Source organism: Pristis pectinata, chromosome 1 (assembly GCF_009764475.1).
Source record: "Pristis pectinata isolate sPriPec2 chromosome 1, sPriPec2.1.pri, whole genome shotgun sequence".
Taxonomy (NCBI): domain Eukaryota; kingdom Metazoa; phylum Chordata; class Chondrichthyes; order Rhinopristiformes; family Pristidae; genus Pristis; species Pristis pectinata.
In genome coordinates this window covers 135,836,609-135,864,496 of record NC_067405.1, presented here as the reverse complement: position 1 = coordinate 135,864,496, position 27,888 = coordinate 135,836,609, and the positions used below count along the sequence as shown (strand labels likewise).

At 39.9% G+C, this 27,888-nt stretch overlaps 1 protein-coding gene across 1 annotated transcript in view; it reads left to right on the top strand.

Moving 5' to 3' along the window:
• Positions 1-7,088: 7,088 nt before the first annotated feature.
• Positions 7,089-27,888, top strand: part of dlst (dihydrolipoamide S-succinyltransferase) — a 42,920-nt gene continuing 22,120 nt past the window's right edge. Inside the window, exons 1-8 of the mRNA XM_052036231.1 lie at positions 7,089-7,198; positions 18,562-18,595; positions 20,392-20,440; positions 21,534-21,595; positions 22,553-22,627; positions 25,506-25,561; positions 27,510-27,621; positions 27,707-27,871. Coding sequence (XP_051892191.1) covers positions 7,139-7,198; positions 18,562-18,595; positions 20,392-20,440; positions 21,534-21,595; positions 22,553-22,627; positions 25,506-25,561; positions 27,510-27,621; positions 27,707-27,871 — 613 coding nt within the window. The 5' untranslated portion in view covers positions 7,089-7,138. The remainder of the gene's footprint in view (positions 7,199-18,561; positions 18,596-20,391; positions 20,441-21,533; positions 21,596-22,552; positions 22,628-25,505; positions 25,562-27,509; positions 27,622-27,706; positions 27,872-27,888) is intronic.

The following is a 27,888-nucleotide window of genomic DNA, read 5'->3' as shown; positions in this document are numbered from 1 at the left end:
TGAAAGTGGGAAAGGAGTATCTGAGATGGTAATGAGAACCCAGAGTCCATTTACAAGAAGCCCAATGTAAATGGAAGAAGATGCACACCACCTCCTGAACCCTACCAACCCATCTGCCTCACCTGTTGCAGGGTCTGTAGATCACATATCAGTCTCATCCATCACCTCAGAGCCCACACAGTGCGAATCCTCAACCCCGCCCAAGGTGAGAGGATGACGTGAGCAGAACAGTGAAGTAGAGAACTTGCCATGGCTACACCCAGCTTCAGACTTGAATGATTCATATTTTCCTGCAGTAAACTCTGTCTCAAGTCTTTTATCAACCTTCAGGACAAACTGATGTCCGGGTCTGTTAAATAGAGACACCTCAGCCAATGGCCTTTCAAAGTCCTGCTACAATTAGAAAGGAAATGAAACAGAAAATCCGAGAGATCTGTGGAATGAGGAACAGAGTTAATATTTCAGGTCAATGACCTTTCATCAGAACAGGAAAATTGAGAGGAAATGCAAGTTTTAAATTGCAGAGAGAAAGAGGGGAGGGGGAGAGAACAAGGGGAATGTTTGCGAATATGGTGGAGACCAACATTGTTCAGGTGAAACAAGTGCTGTTGCTGCCTTCTGAGAGAGGGTGATGAATGTTTGTTAATCTGTTTGGAGTATAAATAGTATAAGTGTGATTGACGGTAGTAAAGGGGAAAAATACAGTGCTGGAACCAGAGATGTAGAACGCGGCAACTACTGGAAATCTAAACTAAACGAGAATTTTGGAAATATTCACCAGATCAGGCAGCATCTGTGGAGAGAGAAAAATCGAGTTAATATTAAAGATTGGTGTCTTTATCAGCGCTAGCCAGTTCTGGCATGAGCAGGAAAGACTGGTTTTCTGAATTTATTGTATTCAATATCAGGTCTCGGGGACAATATTGTGCCTTGATGGAAGTTGAGCTGCTGTTCCTCAAGCTTATATTGGGCTTGAAATAATCTCTATGTCCAGAGAAGGCAAGAATCTCCAAAATGGAAATTTTGTATTGATAGGTTGAACTTTAATTTCTGCTTTGTTTTATTTGAGATTTCAAACATCTGCAGTTATTTTCTTTTGATTTTTAATTTGTCTCACTTGCTGAACAAAAGGATGTCAAAAAATATCGTCTGCAGTTTTTATGTTTCTATATGGAGCTGACAACATTAGAAGAAAGGAACTTGAATTTTGTGTAATATTCTCTGCTTCGAAGCCCCACCTGCAGGATATCATTTTATAAAGTTGATAGTTGTATTGCACTGCAGAAGGCTTCGTGATGGTCTGAAAATCGTGTGCAGTACATCCAAATTGCTAACTTGTATTCATGGGCGAGGTTCCCTCAAGCAGCACAAAGTTGAAAAATTAGCCTTTATATTTACATAGAGATGGAGCAAGATATGCATAGAGTTAGCCAGCCTACAGTCAATCAAAATAAAGTGACCAGTGGGATGAATTTTCACAAAATATATATAAAAAATGCCTCTGGTAAAAATAAAAAATACCAAATCAAAGATCCCTCCCATCTTTAACTATTTTCTCTTTAAACCATATAGCTGGAGTTTCTTGCATTTTCCATTAAAACCCATTCATTTTACACTTGGGATCGATCTAGCTGCTGACCTCTTCGACCGTGGATGACCCTCCATGTCACGGTATTTATTAGCAACACAACCTGAACACAACTCCTTAAGGTAAATCCATAAAACAAAACCCTGTAATCTCTTACTTTATTGATCTTGATATAAATCTCAGTGTTAGTGATTTTTTTCAAAAATATTGCTTTATTTCCTTATCTACAAATGATTACATCCTACTCCTTTAAAGTGCATCTTTCTTTGCATGCTTGTTCCATATGCTTTATTATGCTGCACATTTATCTCCTCACACGCATAACTGATCCATATCTTTCTGAAAATCTTGAACCAGATTGTTTGTCCCTATTGTTCTCTGATTTCATAGTCAAAGTCAGCACAAACATCATTGTAACCATGAGGAAACCTTCGATGCTGCAACTGATGACAGCTATGCTGTCTGACCCACTGAGTTCCTCCAGCAGTTTGATTTTTTGATCCTCGCAAGTAAACCCTACTGCGCCTGGTGTTACCGAGTGATTTCCCATCCATGTGTTAACCAGGCCCAAATCTGCTGAGCTTTCACTTAACTATTCATTCACAGGACACAAGCATTTACTGACACTGTAATTGCTGCCTACTGAGAAGCTTGCTAGGCCATTTCAGAGGGAAGTTAAATCACAAGCCAAACTTGGAAAAAAAAGGTAGATTTCCTTTCCTGAAGGGCATTAGCGAACCAGCCAGGGTTTTATGACATTGAGATTGTTTTACTTTAGGTTACTTGGTGTTAACGGAATTTAAATTCTCCTGTTGTGGTGATCTCCAGATCTAGACTTCTAGCTGCTGGTCCAGTAAGTCTACTACTGTAGAGTTATTTTTTTTTTAAATTTTATTTACAGCGTGGTAACAGGCCCTTCCGGCCCAACGAGTCCACGCCGCCCATTTTAAACCCAAATTGACCTACCCGTATGTCTTTTTAGAATGTGGGAGGAAACCGGAGCACCCGGAGGAAACCCACGCAGACACGGGAGAACGTACAAACTCCTGACTGCCCATCATCTCCTCCCCATCTGGCTCTACCCATCACTTACCATCCTAGGGTAGAAATGTCAAATAATTGAAGGCATGCATTTAAGGTGAGAGGGGAAAATTCAAAGGAGATGTGTGGGGAAAGTTTATTTACACAGAGGGTGGTGGGTGCCTGGAATGTGCTGCCAGGGGCAGTGGTGGAAGCAGATACAATAGTGGTGTTTAAGAGGCTTTTAGATAAACACATGAACATGCAAGAAATGGAGGGATACAAATCATGTGCAGGCAGAAAAGATTTAGTTTAATTTGGCGTTGTGTTCGGGGCAGATATTGTGGGCCGAAGGGCCTGTTCCTGTGCTATACCATTCTATGTTCTAACACCTACCAGCCTCTATCCACCCCCCTCCCCCGCCTGGTTCCATCTGCCTGTCAACCCCTCCTCATCTCGTTCTACTTATCTCCTACCAGCCCCTATCCCACCCCCTACATACTACTAGTATAATGGCAATCATTTCTCTTCCCTCTCGGTCCTGCTGCAGCACCTTGACCCAAAACAGCAACTTACACCTTTTGCCTCCACAGATGCTGCTGGATCCACTGAGTTCTTCCAGTCTTCTGTTTTATTGTTTAAGCTCTACGACTGTACCCTGTAGAGGGTACGCTGGGTCACTAGTAACCAGGCATTTCCAGACTAACAGGGCAGCTCCGTGGCACTGTAGTTCGTGCTATTGCTGCACAGCTCCAATGACTGGGTTTGAACCCAACTTCAAGGGCCGTCTGTGTGGAATTTGCACACATGGGTGACCACTTAGATTTTCTCTCACATCCGGAAGGCATGTGGGTATGTGTGTTGGCCATTGAAAATTGTCCCTAGTGTAGGTGGATGCTGAAGAATCAGGGGTGGGGATGAAAAAGAGCTGATGGACACTTGAAGAGACTAATTTACAGGAAAATTAGTGGGGGAGATAGATTGATGGGATAGAGAGCACTACAGACTGAATTGTAAAACAAAAAATAAAAAAATGTTGGACCAATTTGCCCTGTTTTAGTAAATTTAAAAGGTATCAATTCTGAATAAAACATCCTGCAGTTTCACAGGGATTTCACAAACTGTAACATTCAATTCTTTAACAATGACGGTGACCTCAGATTCGGCAACTCAGATGCAGAATGACCTGATACATACCAGTCTCCTGCCAGCACAGCTGACTGCACCCGACATCACCAAATGGTTTCCCATCGAAGCGGATGCTGGAAACCCAAAATATAAAAAAAAACAGCAAGTGCTGTAAACACTCACCAGCTCAGAGAGCATGTGTTGAAAGGTAAAGAGGATTAAGGTCTGAGACCTTTTGTCAGAACTTCGAAGGGTCTTCAACTCTCTTTCTACAGGTGTTGCTGCTAAAGATATTTATGGGACATATGAGCATATTTTGTGATGAAGGGATAAATGCCTTTTACTTCAGCACTCCATACCACTTCATCCTCCAGGAAAATATGCATATTATCCAATTTTCCTAGATATAGTCAGCATTTGACTAATCATCTTTCTACTCACATCACTTGATAGTCAGTGGCTCATCAACCAACTCATTTCCCTCCAATGTCTCAGAAGAGTCCTGGACCCTAATTGTTTTTGTTTGGTTGAATTTTAATATTAGTGAAGTTCTCAGTTAAACTAACTTTAGTTGATGTTTCCACTCTCTAACTTCTTCAATATCCAGCTGCCTAATCTGTTTCAGAACCCAAGGGCCTGTTCTAATAGTCAGTGGCACTCATGGAGTAATATGGAAGATGCTCTGTCTCTGTCTCTGTCTCACTCACACTCTCCTGGTTTTCACTGCACCTGTACTTGTGCGTATGACAATAAACTCCACTTTGTTACAATGAAGAAACGGAATGTTCTTCAGCTGTGCGCTGAAACTAACAATTCTCTTCACCACAGCTCAGGGGTATCCCAGTGAGACCTGGATAAGGAGAAACCACACTTTAAAAACCCAAAGGGGCAATTATCTTCACTATTTTAAATAATGCTTTGTGGTGGTTTACAACTCCACAAATGTGTGGCAATAAAACAGAAGGAACTAGTAAACTAATCGGAAAGCACTCAAACGTCCTTCCCGCGCTCTGCCGTAGAAGGCGATTGTCCTTAAATATTAACAACGGAGCACTCTCTCGGCTCAAGAAGTTTATCTGGTGAGTTTGCCAGCATCGCAAACCGCGAAGGTTCCTGGTTTGTTCCCTGCATGAGGAAGAATTGGCCGATCTGGACCAAGGCTCTGACTTCAGAAGCGCTCCCTTGTTGTTTACTGACCCCCGCTTGAAGCGCATTTTGTCCAGATGCTTGGGGCAAAATGATAGATGGGCTCGGTCACGGCACTCAGATAACCTGTGCACACTCGCCGTTAAAGGGCATCTCTGTTTGCCCTTGAAATGGTGGCGAGTGAACCCCAGGATAGACAGAAAGCCGTAAAATCACAGAACAGCAAGAAGTCAGTGATAGAGAGAGGGAGGTGGTTGGTAAAAATGGCAAACAACCCAACAGCTCTTCTACGTTACGTCTAAATCAAGCGGCTCAGACTCTCTCCCTGCTTTAAATGATCCATTTGATAAAATAATATTCCAACTAATCAAATAACACGCGAGCAAAATGGAAGAATTAATTCAACAGATATTGCTGATCCCACATTTAGACCAGGGTACTGCAGTGCAAATTGAAAGGGATTGCAATTATTGCATCTTGCGCCTATCGTATCCTATACACTGCTTCAAAGCAGGCAACACACTATTTATTCATAGCTATGCACAATTGATTTACATTCATGAGAAAAAATTAAAAGCAAACAATAATATTTGATACCGCAAACTTTAGGGAATCGCACATTTCCGGTTGCTACTTGTAGTCTTCAGTTATTTCGCATTTCAAAACATTTAACCCGAAATTCTACACGTCTAAATGAGCCGTCGAGGTATCCAAATTTAAACATGACATCAATTATTCTAGAAATCACGGTACAGCCATTTATAAAACGCAGGAGGAATCCTGAATCCTTCGGGAAGTGGAAGTAATAGTTTGTTACATCAGAAACCCAAAACCTGCAGCAGATGAAAGTGACCCCAAAGCAACTTAGATGCCCCCTTTAACCAGTGCCTTTCTGCACCAACCCGTTACCGTTATACTGATCCTCTCTATGTATTGAATATTTCCTGCTTTCAAATAACATCGCATGCAAAGGCAAGGACTACTTAATATAATCTTGCAGCTCTGCAACCAATTGCCAGTAAGATTTTCAAAAAGAAAGAGACCGGCACCGACCAGAGCGATTAACCCTCTCAATAACAACCAAATGTTAATTAAACTTATTTTGGTTTCAATCCAATTGAATAGCATCGCACAAAGACGTTATCTTCCTTACTGTATACAACAAACAACTTTCGAAGAATGTGTCCCAGGAACAATTTATGAACGATCCACGCACACAAACTTGATATATGAACCAAAGGGAAAAATATATTTTACTCTCAAGCTCATTCAGAGATCTTTCGAAGTTCAACGTGAGAATAGTTTCTCGTTCTTAAATTAACTTTGACTTTTTATATATAAATCATCACGGGATGTTTCACTAGCTGAAGTCCCCTTTGAAAGGCGAGAACGGATGTAGGATAATATCAATAGAATTATTTTTAAAAGAATTAATATCAAGATTTCTCCTTAATCGTTAACATAGAAAATAAAGCAATCGAATGCAAAAAAAAGGCCAAAATCTCACTTATCCTTAAACAAACTTGCCAAATTAGAGAAACAGCTGATAAAAATCTATGACTCGGTAACTGTAAGCTTTTAAAAAGAACTGAAACTGTTCTTTCTGCAAAGCAGAAAAACAAGTAGCATTAGTAATTACCATTATGTATTGGGGAAATAGAGTGAAGATAATAACTCACACTCACGTTGCACTTTCCTCTAGGAAGGAAACCCTGTTACTCAGCACCAAACCCATCTGAGCACCTGGCAGCACTGACTGCACCTGACGTCACTCCTCTTCATACCATAAAAGGACAGAAAGGGGGCGTTGCCTCGCCAACCAATCGAAATAGGGGAAAACCGGCTGATTGACAGATAAACACACCGAATCTCCGGTTCGGAGAAACCACTAAGACGAGAGGTAGATCTCCAGAATGCAAATTTAAACCGTGTTTCCTTACTCATACGAGCAAATACAGACTTATCTGCAAACCCGTTATTTTGACATATTAAGACTACCTATTTTATGGAAACTGTGAAGATATTGAAATGTAGATTCTTTCCTCAGGCAACCAATCCCTAAATTCCCAGAGATGCTTCATGATGATAGATGCATTTACAATGATGTATTTCCCTGAGTGCTGCAGTTTGGATTGGTGTGGGTTAGTGAGAGAGAGTTCCAAGGTTGCTACTCCTCCCTCTCCCCCCCCCATTTCCGGGCGGTTGCTGTGTCCCAGCTGACTTCCGGTCGGGCTCCGCTTGCGCCCCCGCGTCGCCATGTTCACCCGCTCACGGTGGCTACCCCGGAGCTTCAGCCGCCTGGCCGCCGCCCTGCAGGTGAGCGAGTCGGAGGGGGCAGCGGGATGGTGGTGGGGAGGGAGGGAAGAGGAGAGGGGAGAGGCACCCTCACGGGAGGCAGGGGGCAAGGGGGCGCCTGATGCACGGAGCGGTAGGCCCGAAGCCTCGGTCAAGGACAGACGGCGGGAGCGGGGAGCGGCCGGCTCCACGCCCGCCGGCGAGAGCGGCTCCTTCAGCCCGCGGCCGGCTCCACGCCCGCCGGCGAGAGCGGCTCCTTCAGCCCGCGGCCGGCTCCACGCCCGCCGGCGAGAGCGGCTCCTTGCCGTCCCGCAGCCTTCCCGATCTCTCCGCCCGCCCGCCGTGCTGTAACGCTCCCTGGTTAAAACCTCCAAGCCTGACTTGCCCTTCGCCCCCTTAGCCCTGGGATCATGAGCCCGGGCTTGTAATGAACTTCGACTCTGTTGTAGGGAAGTGTGGGTGGAGATTTACTACAGCATATCCAACAAACAACGCTCCATATCAGTGCTTCCTTACGATTTGGAAGGTCATTGAGTATCGTTGCTCTCGAAGCAGTGCCATCGTTCCCCCCAACACTTATTTTCATATAACCTATCATCTTTCATGTGCCCCGATTCAACTACCGTCCATCTACATCATGTGTAATTAGTAACCAATTAACCTACCAGTATGCCTTTGGCATGTAGAAGGAAACCAGAACACTTGGGCAAAAGGATGTGACCACGGGAGAGTCATGCAAGCTCCAAACAGCACCAGCGGTTATATTCAGATGTACATTGGTTTATCATCGTATACAACAAGGTGCAATGAAATTTCTTGCTTGTGTGAAGTTCACAGTAAACAATATATGGTAATAATAAATGTAGCTACAAGCACTAAACAACAGAATGGTGCAAAGATTATAGTGCAATTTGAGGTAGTGCAAAAATAAAGTGACAGTAACTGAGAGTGAGAAAGGTCATGATTGAATTTGGGTCACTGGAACAGTCAGGCAGCAGTGCCACTGTGCCAGTTTTACCCGTAGAATTTTCAATGAAGTAGTTAACTTAAACAACCACCATTTTTTTTCATTAGTTAAATTCTCAATGTCATTGCAATTCATTTGTAGAACTGCTGGGGAGAAAGAGTTTCTTTTTATTTGGCCTTTGTTCTAGACTTGAGAGATCCTTGGGCATTTGCAGTTGAAGAATGTTGTTTCTGAAATAAAGGTTGGGAAATTAAAGAAAAAATGAGAACTGGCAGATAAGTGTTATTGGTATTTATTGATGTGAGTCTACTTGATTGTGTTCATAATTTATTTGATTTTTTTTTTGTCCTGTGCTGCACACTATTGAGAATGGTATGATATCTTCTAGGGCTTCTGCTCATGTTTGCCCAGGAGAGTATGCTTGATGATTGATGTTGGCAGTGACCTTTGTGGGACAAGCTAACTGGAAACTTACGGCTACATAGTAGAGACATTGAATATAGAGATTTATGAAAAGTTCTTAGCTTTTTAAGTGAGAATACATGAGTAGTGGCAACTTAAGATCTATAAGTTGTAATACCATTCTTTCAATTCAGATTAAAAATGAAGCAAGATTGTGGTATTCTGATTCTTGTTGGCAGTGTGAGTTATGAGGAGGATACATAAAGCTGCAAGGAGATGCAGACAGGCTAGCTGAATGGATAAGGACAAGACAAATGGAACATAATGTGGAAAAATATGAAGTTGTCCACTGCTGTGCCAAATCTGTGCACTTGTTAGAGACGCTACCAACAACTGCCAGAAAGTATACATCAGTTTATTCAACTTCTTAACTGCAAAGACAAAGGAGAAGCTTTTACTCTTCACACAATATTACCAGTCAAGACATGAAGTGATTAGCCTTATTCCAACTTAGGATATCCACTGCTCTCTGAATCCCATACCTTAGGATCTCTCCTTGCATATATGGTCCTAGGTCCTTGTGTGGCTTCAGGTTCCCGCGTTGATCCATGGTCCAATAAAGACTTAAATCCTGGTTCCAGGGTCCATTTGCATAAAATTCCTTCTGTTCCAGGACTGTTCCACATCAACAAGTCAATTTAGGCTATCTTTGTTTCATTGCAGCTGTTCTTTAGGTTGCCACCTTCTATTTACATTCAACGTGTGGCATCGTAGTTATTTGATACTGAGCCAGTGGGGTACAGAGTAGTGTGGAATTGATTACTCCTGACAGTGCGTACCATTCTTCCTGAGGGTCTGATGGTTTCAGGCCTCATCACTAGGTGTTTCTCTGTCTTGGTCCAGGCTCCAGTTACCTCAGTTACCGTGGAAACAGCCAGCTCCTCAGCCTGCTTCTGAGGTCCCAAGTGCCATTGGAGATGTCTGAGAGTGGACCCATTATTTCTTATCCTACAACAGCCAGCTGGATGTTATCTCTGTTGCTTCTGCTTAGACCTTTGGTCTCTGTGAAACAAGCTAGCTTTCCATTTTGTTACTGCCACTGAAGATGAGAGGATGTAATAGTGGGCATATTGTCTCTTATCTCTCATAGCTGCTCATTTGGTTCCAACGTACAGTCATGTCTGTTTCACAAGTCTTAATTGCCACAAATGGATTCTCAAAATGATTCCTGATTCAGAATCCTGTTATCAATCAGTCCTGGACGACTGACTCCCTCAATTAAGTCGCTATCAATATATACTTTGTTAATGTTCTCTGAGAACTTCACAGACCATTACCCACTTCTGTATGTGTGATCTCCAAATTTCTGTTAAGAATGTATACACTGTCCATTCTTCAATTCTGTGATGCTTGTTTTAACCATCTGACTACCAAGCCACTTTGTCAGAGAAAAAAATAAAGCAGTGCATTTTTTTAAGTTGTAAGAGATTGAAGAATGTGATTCTGGTGGACTTGCATGTCCTTGTACATGAACCAATGTAAATTAATAAGCTGGTAGTATCAAGTAGATAGGAAGGCAAACAAATTTTGGCCTTTACAGAGAATTTGAGTTCAAGAGTAAAGGCATCTTAATACAAATATAAAGGACTTTGATTATTTCTCACTTGGACAATTGTGTCCAGGTCTAGTATTCCTACCTTAAAAAAAAGATATATTTGGAATGTATTTGCAATACAGTTTTACCAAGCTAATTCCTGGAATGGAAGGATTGCCCCATGAGGAGTGATTAAGCAGACTGGACCTGTGCTTCCTAAAAGTTCAGAAGAATTAAGGGAAATCTCATTGAAACGTACAAAATTTTTACAGGGCTTCATGGTTTAAATGCAGAAGTGATGTTTGTCCAAGGCTGGGATGTCTCGAACCACAGACACAAAATTAGAGGACAGCCATTGGGGACTGAGTTGAGAAAAAAATTGAGAAAAAAATCCAGTGGGTGCTGAATCATAGGCATTCTCAATAGGGCAGTGGACGCTTCCTTGCTGAATGTATTCAAGGCAAATTAGTAGTTTTGGGATGTTAAAGGAATAAGGGGACATGGGGTTGGTGAAGGAATGTGACATTGATCTATGTTATTGAATGGCAAGGCAATTTCTAAGGGGCAAATGATCTGCTATTACTTATGTTAGCAATTTTTGTTAGTTTGTTAATTTATCTGTGCAATAATATGTATTGACCACTGTTTTTAGAAGGTGAGACATTGTAAAACATTTTCAAGGTACATGATTTTGGTAATTATGCATACAGAGGCCATGACAGACACATGAGACTGGATAATGTATTTAAAGTAAAATTGGCTTTTATTTTCTTTAGTTTGGATGAAAGTGAGTAAAACTGCTTAAGCATTTGGATGTGACACTCTTCAATGACCCCCACTATTTCTGTTAATTAGAATGCACCTTAATTAATATTGGAACTCTTGATCCAAACAAAGTAGGAATAAAATACATATGAAACAATGCATACTACGATTTAACAGTATCATAAATTATGCATGTTCAAATATTGCAGTTTATCAGTACAAGTTTAATACTGAGTACCCCGATGACGAAACAAAAAGCTGCAAGTGCGGGAATCTGAAATAAAAATAAACAATGTTGGAAATACTCAGCTCTGATGAAATAGTTAACTGACAAAAGATTATGATGATGAACTGTTGATGAATAAAAGTTGCCCTTAAGTTGTATGTCTTGTATATTTGTTTGAAGTATGTCTTGTATATTTTGTTTGAAACATAAATGATTGTAAACAGCGAGTGAAAATCAACCATTGTGGTTTTCTATTTACATTGTTCAATATAATTTTCAATGAAAAGTGCAGAAGCTACCAAAAGCTCAGTTATCTGTGGTGGAGGAAGGATCCATCGAAGGCTTAAATCAGATGAATAAAAAGGAAGTGATTTTGAGTTGCAAGGGGTAACAGAGAAACAAAGGATATTCAGTCTGGGAAAAGGATTTCAAAGTTAAAACATTGAAAAACAGTGCAAGTGTTTAGCAAGGATGGGGTTGATGATTGTATATTTGTGTGAACAGTTGGAGAGACAAAAATAGTGAAGTTGGAAGTAACAAAGATGTGTGTGTGTATAAATGGGGTAGAAAGAAGCAGTGCTGTGGACTTGGAAATAAACTTATGGCGTATGATGTGCTTGAGTTCAAATGGGGTGCTAAGATTATATGTTCCTTGTCTATGCTGAGATTGATCAGATATGAATAATACTTCAGATAGCCAGACATATCCTGAATTATCTTGTGTAAAATCTTCATGCCAAGCTTGCATGGTGAGGATGCAAGAAACATGCTCTGGAGGTACCTCTCACATTCAGGATGATAAATTTGCCAATGCTGGTGAAGTTAAGCAGAGTACAACTTTTGAATCAAATATTTTAATTCATTCATAAGGTTTAGCGTCAGACTGGATTGACAGTGCATCAAAGAATACAACCATATGAGAGCACTAAGAAAATGACTTTTAACTTTCTTCCTTTCAGAATGTTAGGAGAAAGATAAATCTGTCTTTCTCTAAGGAAGTAGTTATCAGCACAGCAGTTTTATCTGTTGAGTTTTTCTTTCAAGGTAATGTTAAACAGTTGGTAGAAATGGTTGCAAATTTTATCTAGTCATGTTAAGCTCAAATAGTGCTGTGAAAGAAATAAGTTGTATTTATATTACTTAGGCTTTCTTATTTTTGGGGTAATACTGGTCTCTTAGATGGAAGGGTGGTGGTGGTTTAAATTTTACTGTTACCAAAGTTTCATCTCTAAGAGAGAAATCTTTTAAGTGTGTGGATTTGCAGCTTCCCTGCATCAACTGAGCTAAAATACTAATAATGGTGAACTTTTACCCAAATACAAGTATGTAATGTTTAATTTAGGAATAATATACACAAAATAGTAATCAGAATTAGGCTTATTATCACTGACATGTCATGAAATTTGTTGTTTTGTGGCATCAGTACAGTGCAAGATGTAAAAATTACTGTAAGTTACAAAAACAAATAGTGCAAAAGAGGAATAACAAGATAGTGTTCATGGACCGCTCAGAAATCTGATGGTGGAGGGGAAGAAGTTGTCCCTGAAAAGTTGAATGTGGGTCTTCAGGCTCCTGTACCACCTCCCTGATGGTAGTAATGTGAGGAGGCATGTCCTGGATAGTGAGAGTCCTTAATGATGGATGCTGCCTTCTTGAGGCACCACCTCTTGAAGATGTCCTTGATGATGGGGAAGGTTGTTCCCATGATGGAGCTGGCTGAGTCTACAACCCTCTACAGCCTCTTTTGATCCTGCGCTTTGGAGCCTCCACTGCAGGTGGTGATGCAACCAGTCAGAATGCTCTTCACCTTACATCTGTAGAAATTTGCAAAAGAGTCTTTGGTGACATATCAAATCTCCTCAAACTCCTAATGAAGTAGAGCCGCTGGTGTGCCGCCTTCATGTATGCATCAATGTGTTGGGCCCAAGATAGATCCTCAGAGATGTTGACGCCCAGGAACTTGAAGCTGCTCACCCTTTCCACTGCTGCCCACCCCCACCCAATGAATATTGGTGTGTGTTCTCCTGACCTCCCCTTCCTGAAGTCCACAATCAATTCCTTGGTCTTGCTGATGTTGACTGTGAGGTTGTTGACTCCCAACCACTAAATATGTCATTTGCTTCTAAATATATTTGAACTATGAAAAGGATTTAAACACCCAGACAAAATTTGAGTCAATTATCAGCTCATACAGATGTTAACCAGTGACAGTGCTCTGAGTCAGAAAGTTATGGCTTCTAGCCCCATTCCAGATGTTTGAGCAAATAACCCAGGCTACCTGTCCAGTGTACTGATGGAGTGTCAGCTGAGATTTAAAACCATAGCTCCATCTACCAATTAGGTTAAGAACAACAGGAGGCATCGTATACCATGGTTGCAATGTCAAGATGTCACTGCAGTCTCTATTTTGCTGCTGAAATTTTGTAGAAGGGAATTGTGGAGCATCGGGTGCCTTGAAAATTTTAAAAGGTGATTAGAATCATAATAGTTTTAAATCTAAATTGTGTGTTGTAACTTACTTTAAAAAAAAACTTATATTTGTTTGAATATCTGCTTTGTAAAACTATACTTCCTGTTGTCATGTTTGTCAAATCTCTATTTAGTTTACTTAAATGAATTCATAACGTGTAGAGTGTATGCACTTTACTCCTTTCCACCACAGCATTGTGGTGCCTGAGTGTGGCACGACCTACTCCCTTGACTAAAGATGAACAGCGATGACCCAACCAACTGCTTTAGATCTGTCAGATTTTAATATTGTTATATAATAACTTGGCTCTACAAAATTTAAAACTGAAACCAAATGCATGACCAAATAGGGACTGATTTTATGCTTGACCATCTTGGTCTATTTATTATTTTGCTCTTTAACTCTGCTTCACATAAAGGCCATACTTGCCCTTAATTCACGATGGAAGATTGGTGAGTACAAATAATAGGTTTGGATGCAAACATTAAGGAAATTGTATTAATTTTCTGCTTGCCAAAATAACATAAATAGAAACAGGAGTAGGCCATTCAACCCATCAACCCAAATCCACAAATCTGTAAGATCATGAGTGATTTTTTACTTCGGTGATACTTTCCTGCACCAACCCCATATTCCTGATTCCCTCAATATCCAAAAATCTATCAGTCTCTCAAATAAGGTTCATGGTGAACTGAGAAAGAATGCAAAAGATTGTTGAGGATGTAGGTAATTTGGGGTAGTGTGATTAGAGGGTTGAAACAGCCATCACAGAAGAGGAGAATGGACAGTGTGCATAGTCTTAACAGATATTTGAAGGTTGCCGTATACGAGGATAGTTAATGGTCTGCTAAATCTTTGAGAATGTAAAGAAAATATAAGCAAGTAGATTGATAGTGACTTAAGGAGTGAATCTTTATGGTTGATTGATCACAGAATAACCAAACCGGTGTTAGAAAAGGGACAATACCTCAACACAGCAACCATAAATTGGGAAGTTAGCTCACTTTATCAAGACCTAGAGGACTAATAAATTGGAAGCAACAAGACAGTGGCCATCTGGTTGTAATGAGATAAGAAACAAATAGATCTACTCCAAGACATCTCCAGTGGCATCCAGGGCCTCAATGGCAGGCTGAAGAACTGGTTGTTACTATGGTAAATAGAGGCTTAGATTAAGACAGAGAAATACCTGAGTGGTGAGGTTTGGTCTTTAGAGCCACATGTTGACAGCTCATACCTCACTCACCAGCAATCAGTTCCATACTATTTTGTACCTACCAACTCAGTACCAATAATTAGGATGCTACTGAACGGTTAAAGTGGAAAATAGGGGGTGGATACTGTGACAGCCAATAATCCAATTGTAGCAGGGCAAAGATGGATGAAATGCATCAGGGATGGACTGGACTGTCAATTATCGTACTGCCTCTTTTGAGGAGAACAGAAGAATGAGGGAGATGGGTCTTGAAATGGGTCTTAATTCCTTGTACCCTGGAACAGCATGGAATCTGGAATTGTAGAGAGATTCTGAGTCTGAAACTTAAAAAAAACTCTTAAGTCAGGCTGAGACTGGTCACCTCGAGTCTTAATGGGTTGTGTACTGTGTAAGGTGTGAGTGTTTTTACATTGTCCTTGCAATTAGGAGTTTCAATAAAGCTAATATCTTTTCACCAGATATCAGTGATGTCTCTTATGTAAGTGTGAATTCAGCACAACAGTTTGTATGTGACAGAGTTTTAAACTGGGTAAATGTTCTGGATATTGAATGCAAAAAGAAAGTAAGTGACTGTATAATGTATTAGCAAAGGGCACAGCTTGGGTAGTGTGTGTGCAGTTTAGGGAATGCCCTTACGCAGAAGATATTAGAGCCATGAAAGGAAAGCAACATTGCTTTGATAATACCAAGAATAAAAGGATACCACTAACATAAAAGGTTGTTTTAGATGTATACATGAGCTGTATTCAGAGAAATTCAAGGCGATCTCATAACGTTATTCAAAATTATTTGAAGAAGTTAACTGCAAAGAAGTTAGGCCTCGTTATGGTAACCAGGGTGTAAAATGAGACTCTTTAATCATCTAGTAGGGGACGTTATATTTCACCTGCCCTTTAGTTGCTGGTGGGGCATGTTGCTGCTCGAGTGCAAACTAGGGCGTTTGGTCATGGGTGGTGCAACTGTGTAGGGAGGCCAGCTTCCAATCCCACAGTTCCTGGTAATCTTCTCATCAAGGTTTACAACATAATCCTGAAAGAGATTAGAAACAGCAAAACACAAACAGTTGATGGAACTCAGTGGGTCAAGAGGAATGTTTCCTGCAATTATGTAGCACTTGCCATGACCTTTGGATGCCAAAGCAAGTGGGGTGCTTTTGTAATAATAGGAAATTTGTTTCAGTGCATTGGTGTGCCAGGCAATGTAATGGATTATGTCATGGATATTGAAGACAGACAACCATGAATCACAGAGGGACCTGGGGGTGCAAGTCCATAGCTCCCTGAAAGTGGCAACACTTAGGGTGGTAAAGAAGGCGCATGGCGTTCTTTCCTTTATCAGTCGGGATGTTGAGTATAAAAGTTGGGAAGTATTGTTGCAGCTGTATAAAACTTCGGTTAGGTCACATTTGGAGTTCTGCATGCAGTTCTGGTTAATGCATTACAGGAAGGATGTGGAGGCTTTGGAGAGGGTGCTGAATAGGTTCAGCAGGATAACTAGAGAAACAAAGATGAAAGTACAACGAGATGCTGGAGGAACTCAGCAGCTCTCTCCGTGACTCCCTAGTTCACTCCTCCCCACCCATACCGCTCCCTCCCCAGGGACTTTCCACTGCCCATAGGTGTAACACCTACCCCTATGCCACCTCCATCCAGGGATCCAAATAGTCCTTTCAGGTGAGGCTGCACCTCCCCTGATATCAGCTACTGCATTCGGTGCTCCAAGTGTGGCCTCCTCTATGTTGGTGAGATTAAAAGCAGATTTGGTGACCGTTTCATAGAACACCTACACTCTGTCCGTAACCGCAATCTGCATCTCCCTGTTGCCAGTCACTTCAACTCCCCCCACTCCATCACTGATATGTCAGTCCTCGATCTCCTCCACTGCTGGGAAAAATCCAAATGCAAACTGGATGAACAACACCTCGTTTTCCATCTTGGGACCTTGCAGTGTAATGGGATGAACATTGAATTCTCCCACTTTAAGTAACCACACTGCGCGCACCCCCCCCCCGCCCCCCACCTTGCCTCTTCTTCCCTTTCCTAGGCCATCTCCCTTTTTCTCCTCACCATTTTTTTCTCTCTCCTTTTCCTCTCCTCCCTCCCCCCCCCCCCCCCCATGCTGCCTGCCTCCGTACCTCTGACCCATCCCCCGGTGGATCTGCTCTCCCCTCCTCCCCCACATCTGCCTATCACTATCTCTTACCTGCATCTACCTATCACCACCTTGTGTCCACCCCACCTCCCCTCTTTTGTCCACCTATCATTGTTCTGTTTTCCACCCCTATATATTGGGCTTCCCCTTTTCCTATCTTCGGTCCTGAAGAAGGGTCCTGACCTGAAAGGTTCACCAGGATGTTGCCTGGATTAGAGAATATTAGCTATAAGGAGAGGTTGGACAAACTTGGATTGTTTTCTCTGGATTGTTGGAGGCTGAAGGGTGACCTGATAGGAGTATATAAAATTATGAGAGGCTACAACAGGGTAAATAATTGGAGTCTTTTTCCCAGGATGGAAGTGTCAAATACAAGAGGGCATAGCTTTGAGAAGGGGAAAGTTTAAAGGAGATTTGAGGCAAGTTTTTTTTTACACAGAGAGTGGTAGCTGCCTGGAATATGTTACTGGGGAACTGTGGAAGCAGATACGATTGCAACATTTAAGTTCCCCAGTAACATATTCCATGCAGCTACCATTTATTACAGGCTTGTGAACGGGCAGGGAATGGAGGGATATAGACTGTGTGCATGCAGATGGGATTAGTTTAAACTGACATCATGTGGGCCAAAGATCCTGTTCCTGTGCTGTACTGTTCTATGTATGAATTTTAAGAATAAAGGAGATAAATTCAAATATTAAGGGCACTGCAAAAGTCAGAAAATGAGAGAAGTCTGTGGCGGTGTAATAGTTGCTACCAGCTCATTTTCTGTATATAAATTTGCTGCACTCAGTGATTGCACCCATTTTAAATGAAGGACAGGTCAATAGATACAGGCAAAAGGTAGGAATACATATTACTTGGGGGGAGAAAAATTGAGGTCCTGTATGGAACTAGAAAGAAAGCTGGTTAGATCATTTCAGTTAGATACTTCAGGTGTTGAGTTGATGCCATATTGTCATAGATTTGTTAAGACTTAACTATCAGCTTCATGGAAAGATAATCTGGTTTTATTGTACAGATTTTTCCTTGAAATTAATTTATCTGTGAACAGTGATTCATGGAGATGATAAGAAGATTTATAACTAAATTCGAAGTTTCAGCTTTATACAGTTGCTTGGCTTAATTCAAAGTGATTGGTTTGGTACATTGGCATTTAATTATTTAATATATAAAATCATGGGGTGAATGTACGCAGTCTTTTCCAGGGAAAGGGAATCAAAAACTGGAGGGCAAAGGTTTAAGGTGAGAGGAGGAAGATTTAAAAGGGACCTGAGGGGCAACTTCTTCAAGCAGAGGGTGGTGTGTATATGGAACTAGCTGCCAGAGAATGTTGTTAAAGCAGGTACAGTAACAACTTTTAAAAGACGTATGGAAAGTACATTGATAGGAAAGGTTTAGATGGATATGGGCAAACACAGGCAAATGGGACTAATTTAGATGGGCATCTTGGTTAGCATGGACGAGTTGTGTTGAAGGGCCTGCTTCCGTGCTGTATTAATGTATGACTCTAATGATTTCTGGATAGCTGAAAATGAACTGATTGTTGTATTGACAAAATGTTTTTTTTTAACCTTTCCTCTTTCATCACAGGGTAATGGTTCCCAACAACCCAGAGGTGTCTCTGGTAAGTTTTATATTCCCGTGTGGAAATGTGTGTGTAGTTTAATTAACTGGCATTCCTTAAATTATGCTGATTCTTCATTCATAATATTTTGCTATCTATGGTCCTATTTCTTCTTGCCTACGTGGTCAGTGTCCTGTCATATTTTGTACTACTAATTATTGTAAACCAAAAACCTCAAATGTAAAAAGATTTACTTGTGTAAAAATTTGGAGTAGATGAGAAGGCTAGTGGAGTAAGATGCCCTGCCCATCTCAAAAGTGCAGAATAGCCAACCAGTGCTATTGGCCTGCTTTAAAAAACAAATTTCTGGAAATACTTAGCAGGTCAGGCATTATCAGTAGAAAGAGAGAAACAGTTAGTGTTTCTGGTCGAAGATCCTTTGTCAGAACAGAGTCTCGATGGTTTCCTCCAACTTTTTAGGCTGACTGAATGTTTGTCATCAGTACATTCCTTGGCATTCCTCTGAGGTGTTAGCTGACACTAGCACTGTGGCTGGTCAAAAATTCTAGTCTTTTGTCTTGCAGTATTTTCAAAAAGTACTAAAGATGGCCAAGAAATTCAAGGACTATTGAAGGATTTTTAGAAAATATGACTCCCATTTTCGCATTTTGTACAGATCAAGATATTAGAAGGTAGACTTGTTTCATTCAAACTGAAATAAGTGAAAGTTCTGTGCTTGCTTCTTGATGAAACAGAAAATGGATATGGCTTCATAAGATAAACCTTTGGGTTGAATATTTCTTGCTCAGTTCTCAGATGTTTAGGAAGTGGTGACATGCATAGTAGGCTTCAATATCTTTATTTCCCTTTGATTTAACTGGTTCTGAAATTTTAACATTCATGTTGTAATTGAACTATTCTGATAACCCATAAGAATTTCCTCTTAGTGGTTTCAGAATGTGTGATAATCAGTTGTGTAATATTTCTATCAAATAACTGAATATATTTACATTCCTAGTCCTAGGGTGAAAAATGCTGTAGATTTTGATACTAGAAGGATACCAGGCTTGCAGAAGGTGTAATGTGAGCATTTGGCGCATGTGAATCTCTCCTTTTGTGTTCAGAGTGACAGTGAATAAAAGCCAAGCCACTTCCCCTTCTTGCTACCGAGGGCATAAAATTCATATTAATTTCTAGTCTATACTGTGCAAATTGTTTTAGCCTGACTACCGTGCATTGCATTTTGGAAAATCCACATTTCGATCTTCAGCTACCAAAGTGATGTGTATTTACGTAAAGAGTTTGTAGAAGTATTTTCATTTCTGTGGGGAGAGTTCAAATTCATTAAGGCAAATGAAAAATTCATTGTTCAAAAATTACAATGTGAAATATGCTACTGTATGGGAGTAAGTTGAAGCAAAAAGCATGAATGCCTTTATGACGTGGGAGGGTGAATGAGGGTGAGAAGAACAGAGTATTGGCTGGATAAGGTTTTGTCATGTGCCCTGGCCAAAGGGAAATCAAATGGCATGGTGGGTGACTTTTATGGAGCATAAATAACAGCATAGATCACTTGGCCTCTTTCTGTGCTGTTAACATTGAAAATATGGTAACATTTTAATAGCATTGGTCTCCATTATTTTCTGCTCTTATTGGCAGGTTGTGCTCATCTTTCTCTGTAAATCATAAACAATATCAAGTTGTATATTATATAATGCATTCTACGTTCATCTAAAATGGCCAAAACCTTTAAGCACTTTACAAGTGCTTGATGAAATTAGTAGCTGAATATCCTTTTGACAATTATTTTCCATTCTTTCCTACATGTTTGCCACAACTAAATGTGTCTTTTCTAGGTCTTTTAGTATGCCATCGATCCATTTATGATAAAAGCAGGCAGCTTCCGTAAGTACAAAGAAAATTATGAATTGAAAATGAATGCTGCTGCTTTCAGTTCTTGAGTGATTTTTGCTTTATTATTTGTGAACCTATTTTTCCAATCCCCACCCGTCCATCCCAGACTTGAAATGTCCTTTCCAATCATCTGTAGTTGTCGGGCATTTAGGAAGCAAGTTCTGATCTGATTAGTTTATTTGTCACTACCTTTTGTCATGTTCCCTACCCAAAGGGATATTGATCCTTTGCTTAGGTTTCTTAATTAAAGTGGATGCTGTTTCTGTGTAATAAGAATGCTGTCGGGTACTTTCCCTGATAATGTAATGGAGGAGCTCAGTTCTGTGTGCTATACACATGACATACCCAGATAATTATTGCACTGCCACTCTCATTGTCCACTGACCCACTCATTAGCAAGAGAAAATCTTTACCAAAAGAGGCAAGCAGTACACAAAATATATATTTCTAAAAGTAATTAGTACATGTATGGAATAATAAACTAACCATACTATTCATGGATACAAAAGCATTATTTACAGTATGTCCTCAGACTTGCCCTTTGTAGTCTTTGTGCTTTCAGTATGTCTGGAGACACAGTGGCAAAGAATTGCCACACTGAGTTTATTAGCACTGTAAATTTGTTTCTTATTAAAACAAAGTGAATCATGAACCTTCAGAGGAAGAGCAATGCCAGTAACTGTATGAAAAGGTCTAATTGTTCATGTGGCTGCATTATGTGAAAGAGAATGAATATTTTATACTTGCAACCGGGGTGCTTTTTGTTTGTGCGAAGTATTCAATTTTAGGAAAACAATTTGTACCTGCAGTTAATAAACACAGCACTGTTTTCTTAAAACCATAAGAATATGATAAACAAATATCTCTCAAGTCTCTTTTCAGATTCTTTAATTTACGATAGGCGCCCATGTCCGGCAATATAATCTGCATCCCTGATAAGTCCTGTATCAAGACTGGGAGTACTTTGGAGGACTGTAATATATTTTGAGTTTCCATAGATTATAGTTGTGAGTGAAGTTTCAGTTGCGTAATAGATCTGTAACATTTATAGAATGTAGTTCTAATTATGCTCATTTATTTGTAGTGAAAATGGCTCCAAATTCAGCATCTTCCACATACGACACTTCAGAACATCAACAGTTTTCAGTAAGTATTAAATTGCTTTATGTGAAGGGCCACTTTGAATATGGAAGAGACCCATCTGTGTGTTCTGATTCATAATCATTATTCATTCCAATCAGATATTCTCTCCACCCTTCAGAATGGGGAACAGTTAGTGTGACCTAAAGACATCATCTGGTAATTTTCTTTAACAAAATGCACTAAGTTTTGAAAATAGTTTAAGATCATAGGTTGTTTCACTTAATTTTAAGTGCTTCAGCTGGATTTTAGTTGAATTCTTTTTCTTCAAAAACTTGAAAACTTTGTTTCAAAACCTTTTCAAGTGGGTTTTCGATGTGTAGAGTCCTTGGCAGGCTCTTCTTGAAGGATAGAACACTTATTTTGGGTGTTTGTTTCGACATACAGGATTAGGATATAGTCTGAGTACGCTTTGTAGTAAGTTTCTTCTTTCATTCAGCTGTCTTGAATCCCCTGCATTTAGCTTGCTTTTGCCAGTCTGTTATTGACATTGAGATGCATTAATCTCGATGATCAGTGAGTCCTCAATACATTAACATACTGAACGTTAGTGATAGGATGATATAATGTTGTTCAGAGGTAATGATCTTCACATTGAATACTTGTAAAGTTCCTCTCAGATTATTATCTTTTTCAATAATTCCGTTTTCATTAGACTCCATAGTACATCTTTATTGTTAGATTTGAAAATTGGACCCCAAAGAGAAGCTAAAATTAACCTTTCCCTGTATTGTCTTTTGATGGTTAACTATAAGCAATCACAGTATGCTGGTTTTATTATGGTTGACTTAGACCATCCAGTAATAATCTGTAACCTTGAACATTGAATACAATATACTATGTCTGTGCCCAAAAACTACTTTGTTCAGTGATAAGTTTAAAGAGTAAAGGTATGTCACTCTGCTCAATTTGTAATTAGTGCATTTTACACACTAATTTTTGAACTGTTGCTGACTTTCACAGATGATGAAGTGATGACGGTGAATACACCTGCATTTGCAGAGTCTGTCACAGAGGGAGATGTCAGGTGGGAAAAAGGTACAGTGCATTTTTGAGCAATGTGAATAGTTGAAAGATATTGAAGCCTGCTAGATTCAGTGTTTGAAAGGATCTTTGTGATATCTACCACTGTCAGCTATTAATGCATTCCTTATATAAAAGCAACACTGACACCTTGTACTGTTCCAGTGAATCCTAATGCAAGCTTGACAGACAACATCTCACTAGGCTTATAACAGCCCACGTGGCTCAACGTTGAATTCAACAATTATAGATGTCCAACCTTTCCGGTTTTCATCAGAATTGGTCATTTCTGATGAAAGGCTATCAACCTGTTATGACAACTTTGTTTTCTCTCTCTCAATAGATGCTGCCTGACTTGCTCAGTATTTCCAGCTTTCTTTTAATTCAGGTCTCCAGCAACTAAAGTGTTCTGTATCTCGCGCTTCTAGAAATTGTTAACTGTCTGTTAGATCCTTGTTCATCTCCTTCTGTTTGGATTTCCTCCAGACTGATCATCTGCAATTAACAAGACTTCACCCGTTTCAGCTGGCACCACCAACACGTTTATCATTCAGTCTCTTCTAGTCTCCACAGACATCACCTTTGTTCCTTCTACCATTGTTGCAACTTAAAAACATGTCTGTTTTCTAACTTTTTCTAAGTCTGATAAAAGGTTGTCTATCTGAAGTGTTCGTCTCCCAACAGCTGTAGACTGGCCTAATATTTTCTGTTTTTATTTCCGATTTCCAGCACCTGTAGTTTTGTGTTACAATTAATAGAAATAGACATTTGTGGAAAATTCCTAGCATATTGGGATGCTGGAGGCTATTTAAATATTAAGTAGAAATAGTAAAATTATTCATATCATTCTCTAAAGATAACTTCATCCTTTAACATGGTTGACTACGTGATCTTTTTCCAATGTTCTTCGATTTTCCAACAGGGTGAGCTTCACCTATTTTCATTCTTGCCTATACTGAGGTGGCCATTAAATCATTTCTTGGCTCACATCCTTCCCCACTCCATTTCCTCTGTAGTTTCTCTATGCTTCTATTATTGGCTCCCTCCTGTTTCTCATTAACATACTTCCCCACAGTGACATCATTGTAAAACAAGTTAGATCTTATGTAAACTGACTGAACCTTAGTTTTACCTTGCAAAAAATTCCTTCGTCCCCTTTGCCACCTCTGATCTGTCAACTTGCTTGTCTGACACCTAGCTGTGGATGAGCAGAAATTTCTTCCAGCTGATAACCAAAGCCATTTTCTTTGGTGTCTGTGATTTTGTTAATGGCTTCTGATTACAGTTGGCAAAGAGATCTTAAGATCATACTCGTTTTTGGCATCGTGCACTTAACTCAGTAGTACAAGTAAAGAAAATGCCACAATGGGGCAAACAGATAAAGCAATGAGAGAGAAGCTATTGTAAGAGAGTTTGAGTTTTAAGAGTAAAAAGTACAATTATATAAAGTCTTGGATAGACCACACCACATACAAAATTGTGTACATTATTTGTTCCCTTCCAAAGGAAGGATATATTTGCTACAGAGGGAATGCAGCAAAAAATCACCAGACCAATTTGTAGCAGGGCAGGTCTGTCATGTGAAGAGAAATTGAGTAGGCTAGGCTTCTATTTTCTTGAGCTTAGATGAAGGAGAGGTGAACTCATTGAAATGTGAAACAACTTTTAGAGGGCTCTTCTCTCAAACTATATCATGTTTAAACTTGGAAAAAATTAGGAGTGGCACTGTTGATCCTTAGCTTAAATTTGAGGAAGTTTGGAGTCCATTTATTCAATATTTTCACATGATATAGATCCCCTTATAATAACCTTTCAATTTAGAGGAACGGAGTTGATGACATAATATTGCTCTGTTTCTATTGAGAAATGTTAGTCCAGCGTTTTTTCTGTTTTTTTTAAATTTTTTTTTCTTTAGCTTAGTTTGGTTTGATATTGTTTATAATTTTTCTTGTTGTTTTGTTTTTTTTAAATATTTTATAATCTTTTTCTTTTGTATTATATTCATTCACTAACAGATCATTGGATCTACAGATTTTTTTATACTCTATTGTTCTTTATGATTATCCACGTCATGATTGTTCTCTTGATCTCTTTGTATTACATGTATAAACATTGATATATTAATCTGTATTAATTTGAAAACTAATAAAAAGATTGAAAAAGAAAGAACTTTTAGAGGGCCCTATCGGGTAGATAATTGGAGAATGTTTCCCCTGGCTGAGGAGTTTGGAACAGCAGGGCACGGTCTTAAAAAAAGGCACAGGCCATGTAGGATTGAAATGAGAAATTTCTTCACTCAGTGAATGGTGAATCTAAGCATTCTCTGCTCCAGTGGACTAGAAGGCTCAGACATTGATTGCATTCAAAACTGATGAACTTCTAGATATTAAAGGAGCCAAGGGATATGGTATAGGACAGAAGAATGGTATTAAGGTAGATCAGCCATGATCAGAGAAACACAGGACTGCAGATGCTGGAATTTAGATGAAAAACACGATGCTGGAGGAACTCAGCAGGCCAGGCAGCATCCGTAGAGGATCCTGATCTGAAACGTTGACCACCTGTTTTTCTCCATGGATGCTGCCTGGCCTGCTGAGTTCCTCCAGCATCATTGTGTTTTTGAGCCATGATCATATTGAAAGGTGGAGTAGGTTCAAGGGCCTGAATGACCTACTCCTGCTCCTATTTCTTGTTTGTATGTAAAAAGATCAAGGAGCTAACATGCAGAAATCTATTTTTGGAATTAGGATTTGCAAATTTATCAATTTGGTGTTTCAGAAGTTGCCTAAGACTTTAGGATGAGGTTTTGATTTTAATACCCTCAATCCAACAAACCATAGTTGCAATCTCTTTGCCTTATCAAGTATACATTAATTCCTGTGTTTCATTGCAGCTGTTGGTGACGAAGTAAGTGAAGATGAAGTGGTATGTGAAATTGAAACTGATAAGGTTAGTAATATTTTAGATTATTCTTTATAAGCCAGCCTTTTTCTGCTTATCATTAGATCTCTGACATTTCTATCAGCTAACAATTAAATAAAGTGTTCCTTAATGTTATCTTGCTCCATTTTATTTACCTTCCTTCTGAATAGAACCTTGTGCCTTCCAGATTCACATCTCTCTGTCTGCATTCATAATATTACGGTGGGGAAAGTTTTAATCTACTCCCAGACTGCTTCAAGCCAAGAGGTTTAAATAGAGGACTGAGGCTCATTAGTATGGCTTCAGATGATAGCAGCCATTAGGATTCACAAAATCTGTTTAAAAGTATTTTCGAACTGGAGTGGCCAAGATTATTTGAAGTCCACAGTGAGCCAGAATTAAAGACTGCTTGGAGAAACCTTACAGTCTTCATTGAACATTGTCAGGTCAATAAACTTCAGTACAAAAAAAAACAGAAATTTACCAGCAAGAGAGACCCAAGGAAGACCTTTGTATCTATTTAAAATGGTGATTTTGAAAACAAGGTTTGGGAACAGTAAATCTAGGTTTTGGAGTGGTAAGGAGCAGACTAGGCAAGAGGATTCTTTTTCACTGCTGAAACCCCTAACTTGTAAAGTGGGAAGTAAGTATTTTTGATTTCCATCTCCTTGCTTGTTTGTACTGAAGAGAAAGTTATAACAGCAGTGAGCTGTAGAACATCTGACCTCGTTGATTATTTCCCTTCACTAGGGAATTGTGTTGAATTTTACTGCACCAATGGGAATTTCTTAAAAGAGAGCACTACAGCACAGAAACAGACCCTTCAATCCATCTAGCCCATGCTAGCCCAGTTTTCTGCTGAGTCCCATCTACCTGCACTCGAACCATAGACCTCCATACTCTCTCGTCCATGTACCTATCCAAAATTCTTTTAAATGTTACATTTGAACCCGCATCGACCTCTTCCGCTGGCAGCTCATTCCACATTCATACCACCCTCTGAATGAAGTAGTTCCCCCTCAGATTCCCCTTAAATATTTCACCTTTCACCCTAAACCTATGACCTCTATCTCTTGTCTCACCCAACCTGAGGGGGAAAATGCCTGCATGTATTCACCCTATCTATACACCTCATCTGCAATGGCATTTTTTGATTTTCTATATTTGACATGTAATCATATTGAGGTAAGAGAATGGGCTACCTTTGCACTTTCAATGTTGCCCATTTTTGGTATAGCCAATTTTGGACCAAAAATTGATGAGCAGAAGTGAAAGTCTGCAAAAGGAGAAGAACATCAGAAGAAGCAAGAGTAACAGATAGATGGGCAAGTGGAAACTCCCAACTCTGTTTCTCCCATGCCAGAAACAATCTGCTGGAAGAATTCAGGGGATCAAGCAGCATCTGTGGCAGGAAAGGAACTGTTGACGTTTTGGGTTGAAATCCTGCTGTCCAGCATCAGGACAGCAGGGTTTCAACTTGAAATGTCGACAGTTCCTTTATCCCACAGATGCTGCTTGACCCATTGAGATCCTCCAGCAGATTTTGTTCTTCCAGATTCCAGCATCTGCAGTCTCTGGTGTCTCTGTTTCTCTTGTCTTACCTGTTTGCATCCTTGGTGTAGTATTTTATCCAGAGATGAGTTTCCAACCACATATCCCTGACCCCAAGCCAATTTTTCAGTGAGTTCTTGATTATCTGTGGCTTTGCCATATGAGTATTTCATTGCAGTCCATACAACAAGCTTATTAGATGTGCTAGCTGTTATGTTGTCATAACGTGTTGTTAATTTGTTGTTAGTTTGGATCTGATTTCTGAACCACCCAGTTCTTCTCTCTCATTTTGAATACTGAATGTTAAGATGTTTCTATTTCTCAATTGACAACCAGAATTGAAACGGTTGCAGAGGATTTCCTTGCTAACACTGAAAATATGACCTGCTAGGGTATAATTTCTGAAATAAATACTTCTTTACAGACATCGGTGCAGGTTCCTGCTCCACATTCTGGTATCATCGAGGAGCTCCTGGTCCCTGATGGAGGTAAAGTGGAAGGAGGAACCCCTCTCTTTAAGCTCAGGAAAATGGAAGGTGGAGTATCCTATATAGTGCGCAATGTTTTGGAAAAAATTTTAGGTAAAAATGTGGTTTAAAATTTTACTACTTGCATTTCCAGGTGGTGCTGCAAAGACCAAACCAGCAGCCCCCTCTGCTGCCAAACCAGAAGCTCCAACTCCACCCCCACCTCCACCCCCACCTCCAGCGGCCACAGCAGGGGCAATTCCGACTACAATGCCACCTGTGCCACCTGTACATACACAAGCCATGGACAGTAAACCTGGTGAGTTTTTTTAAAAA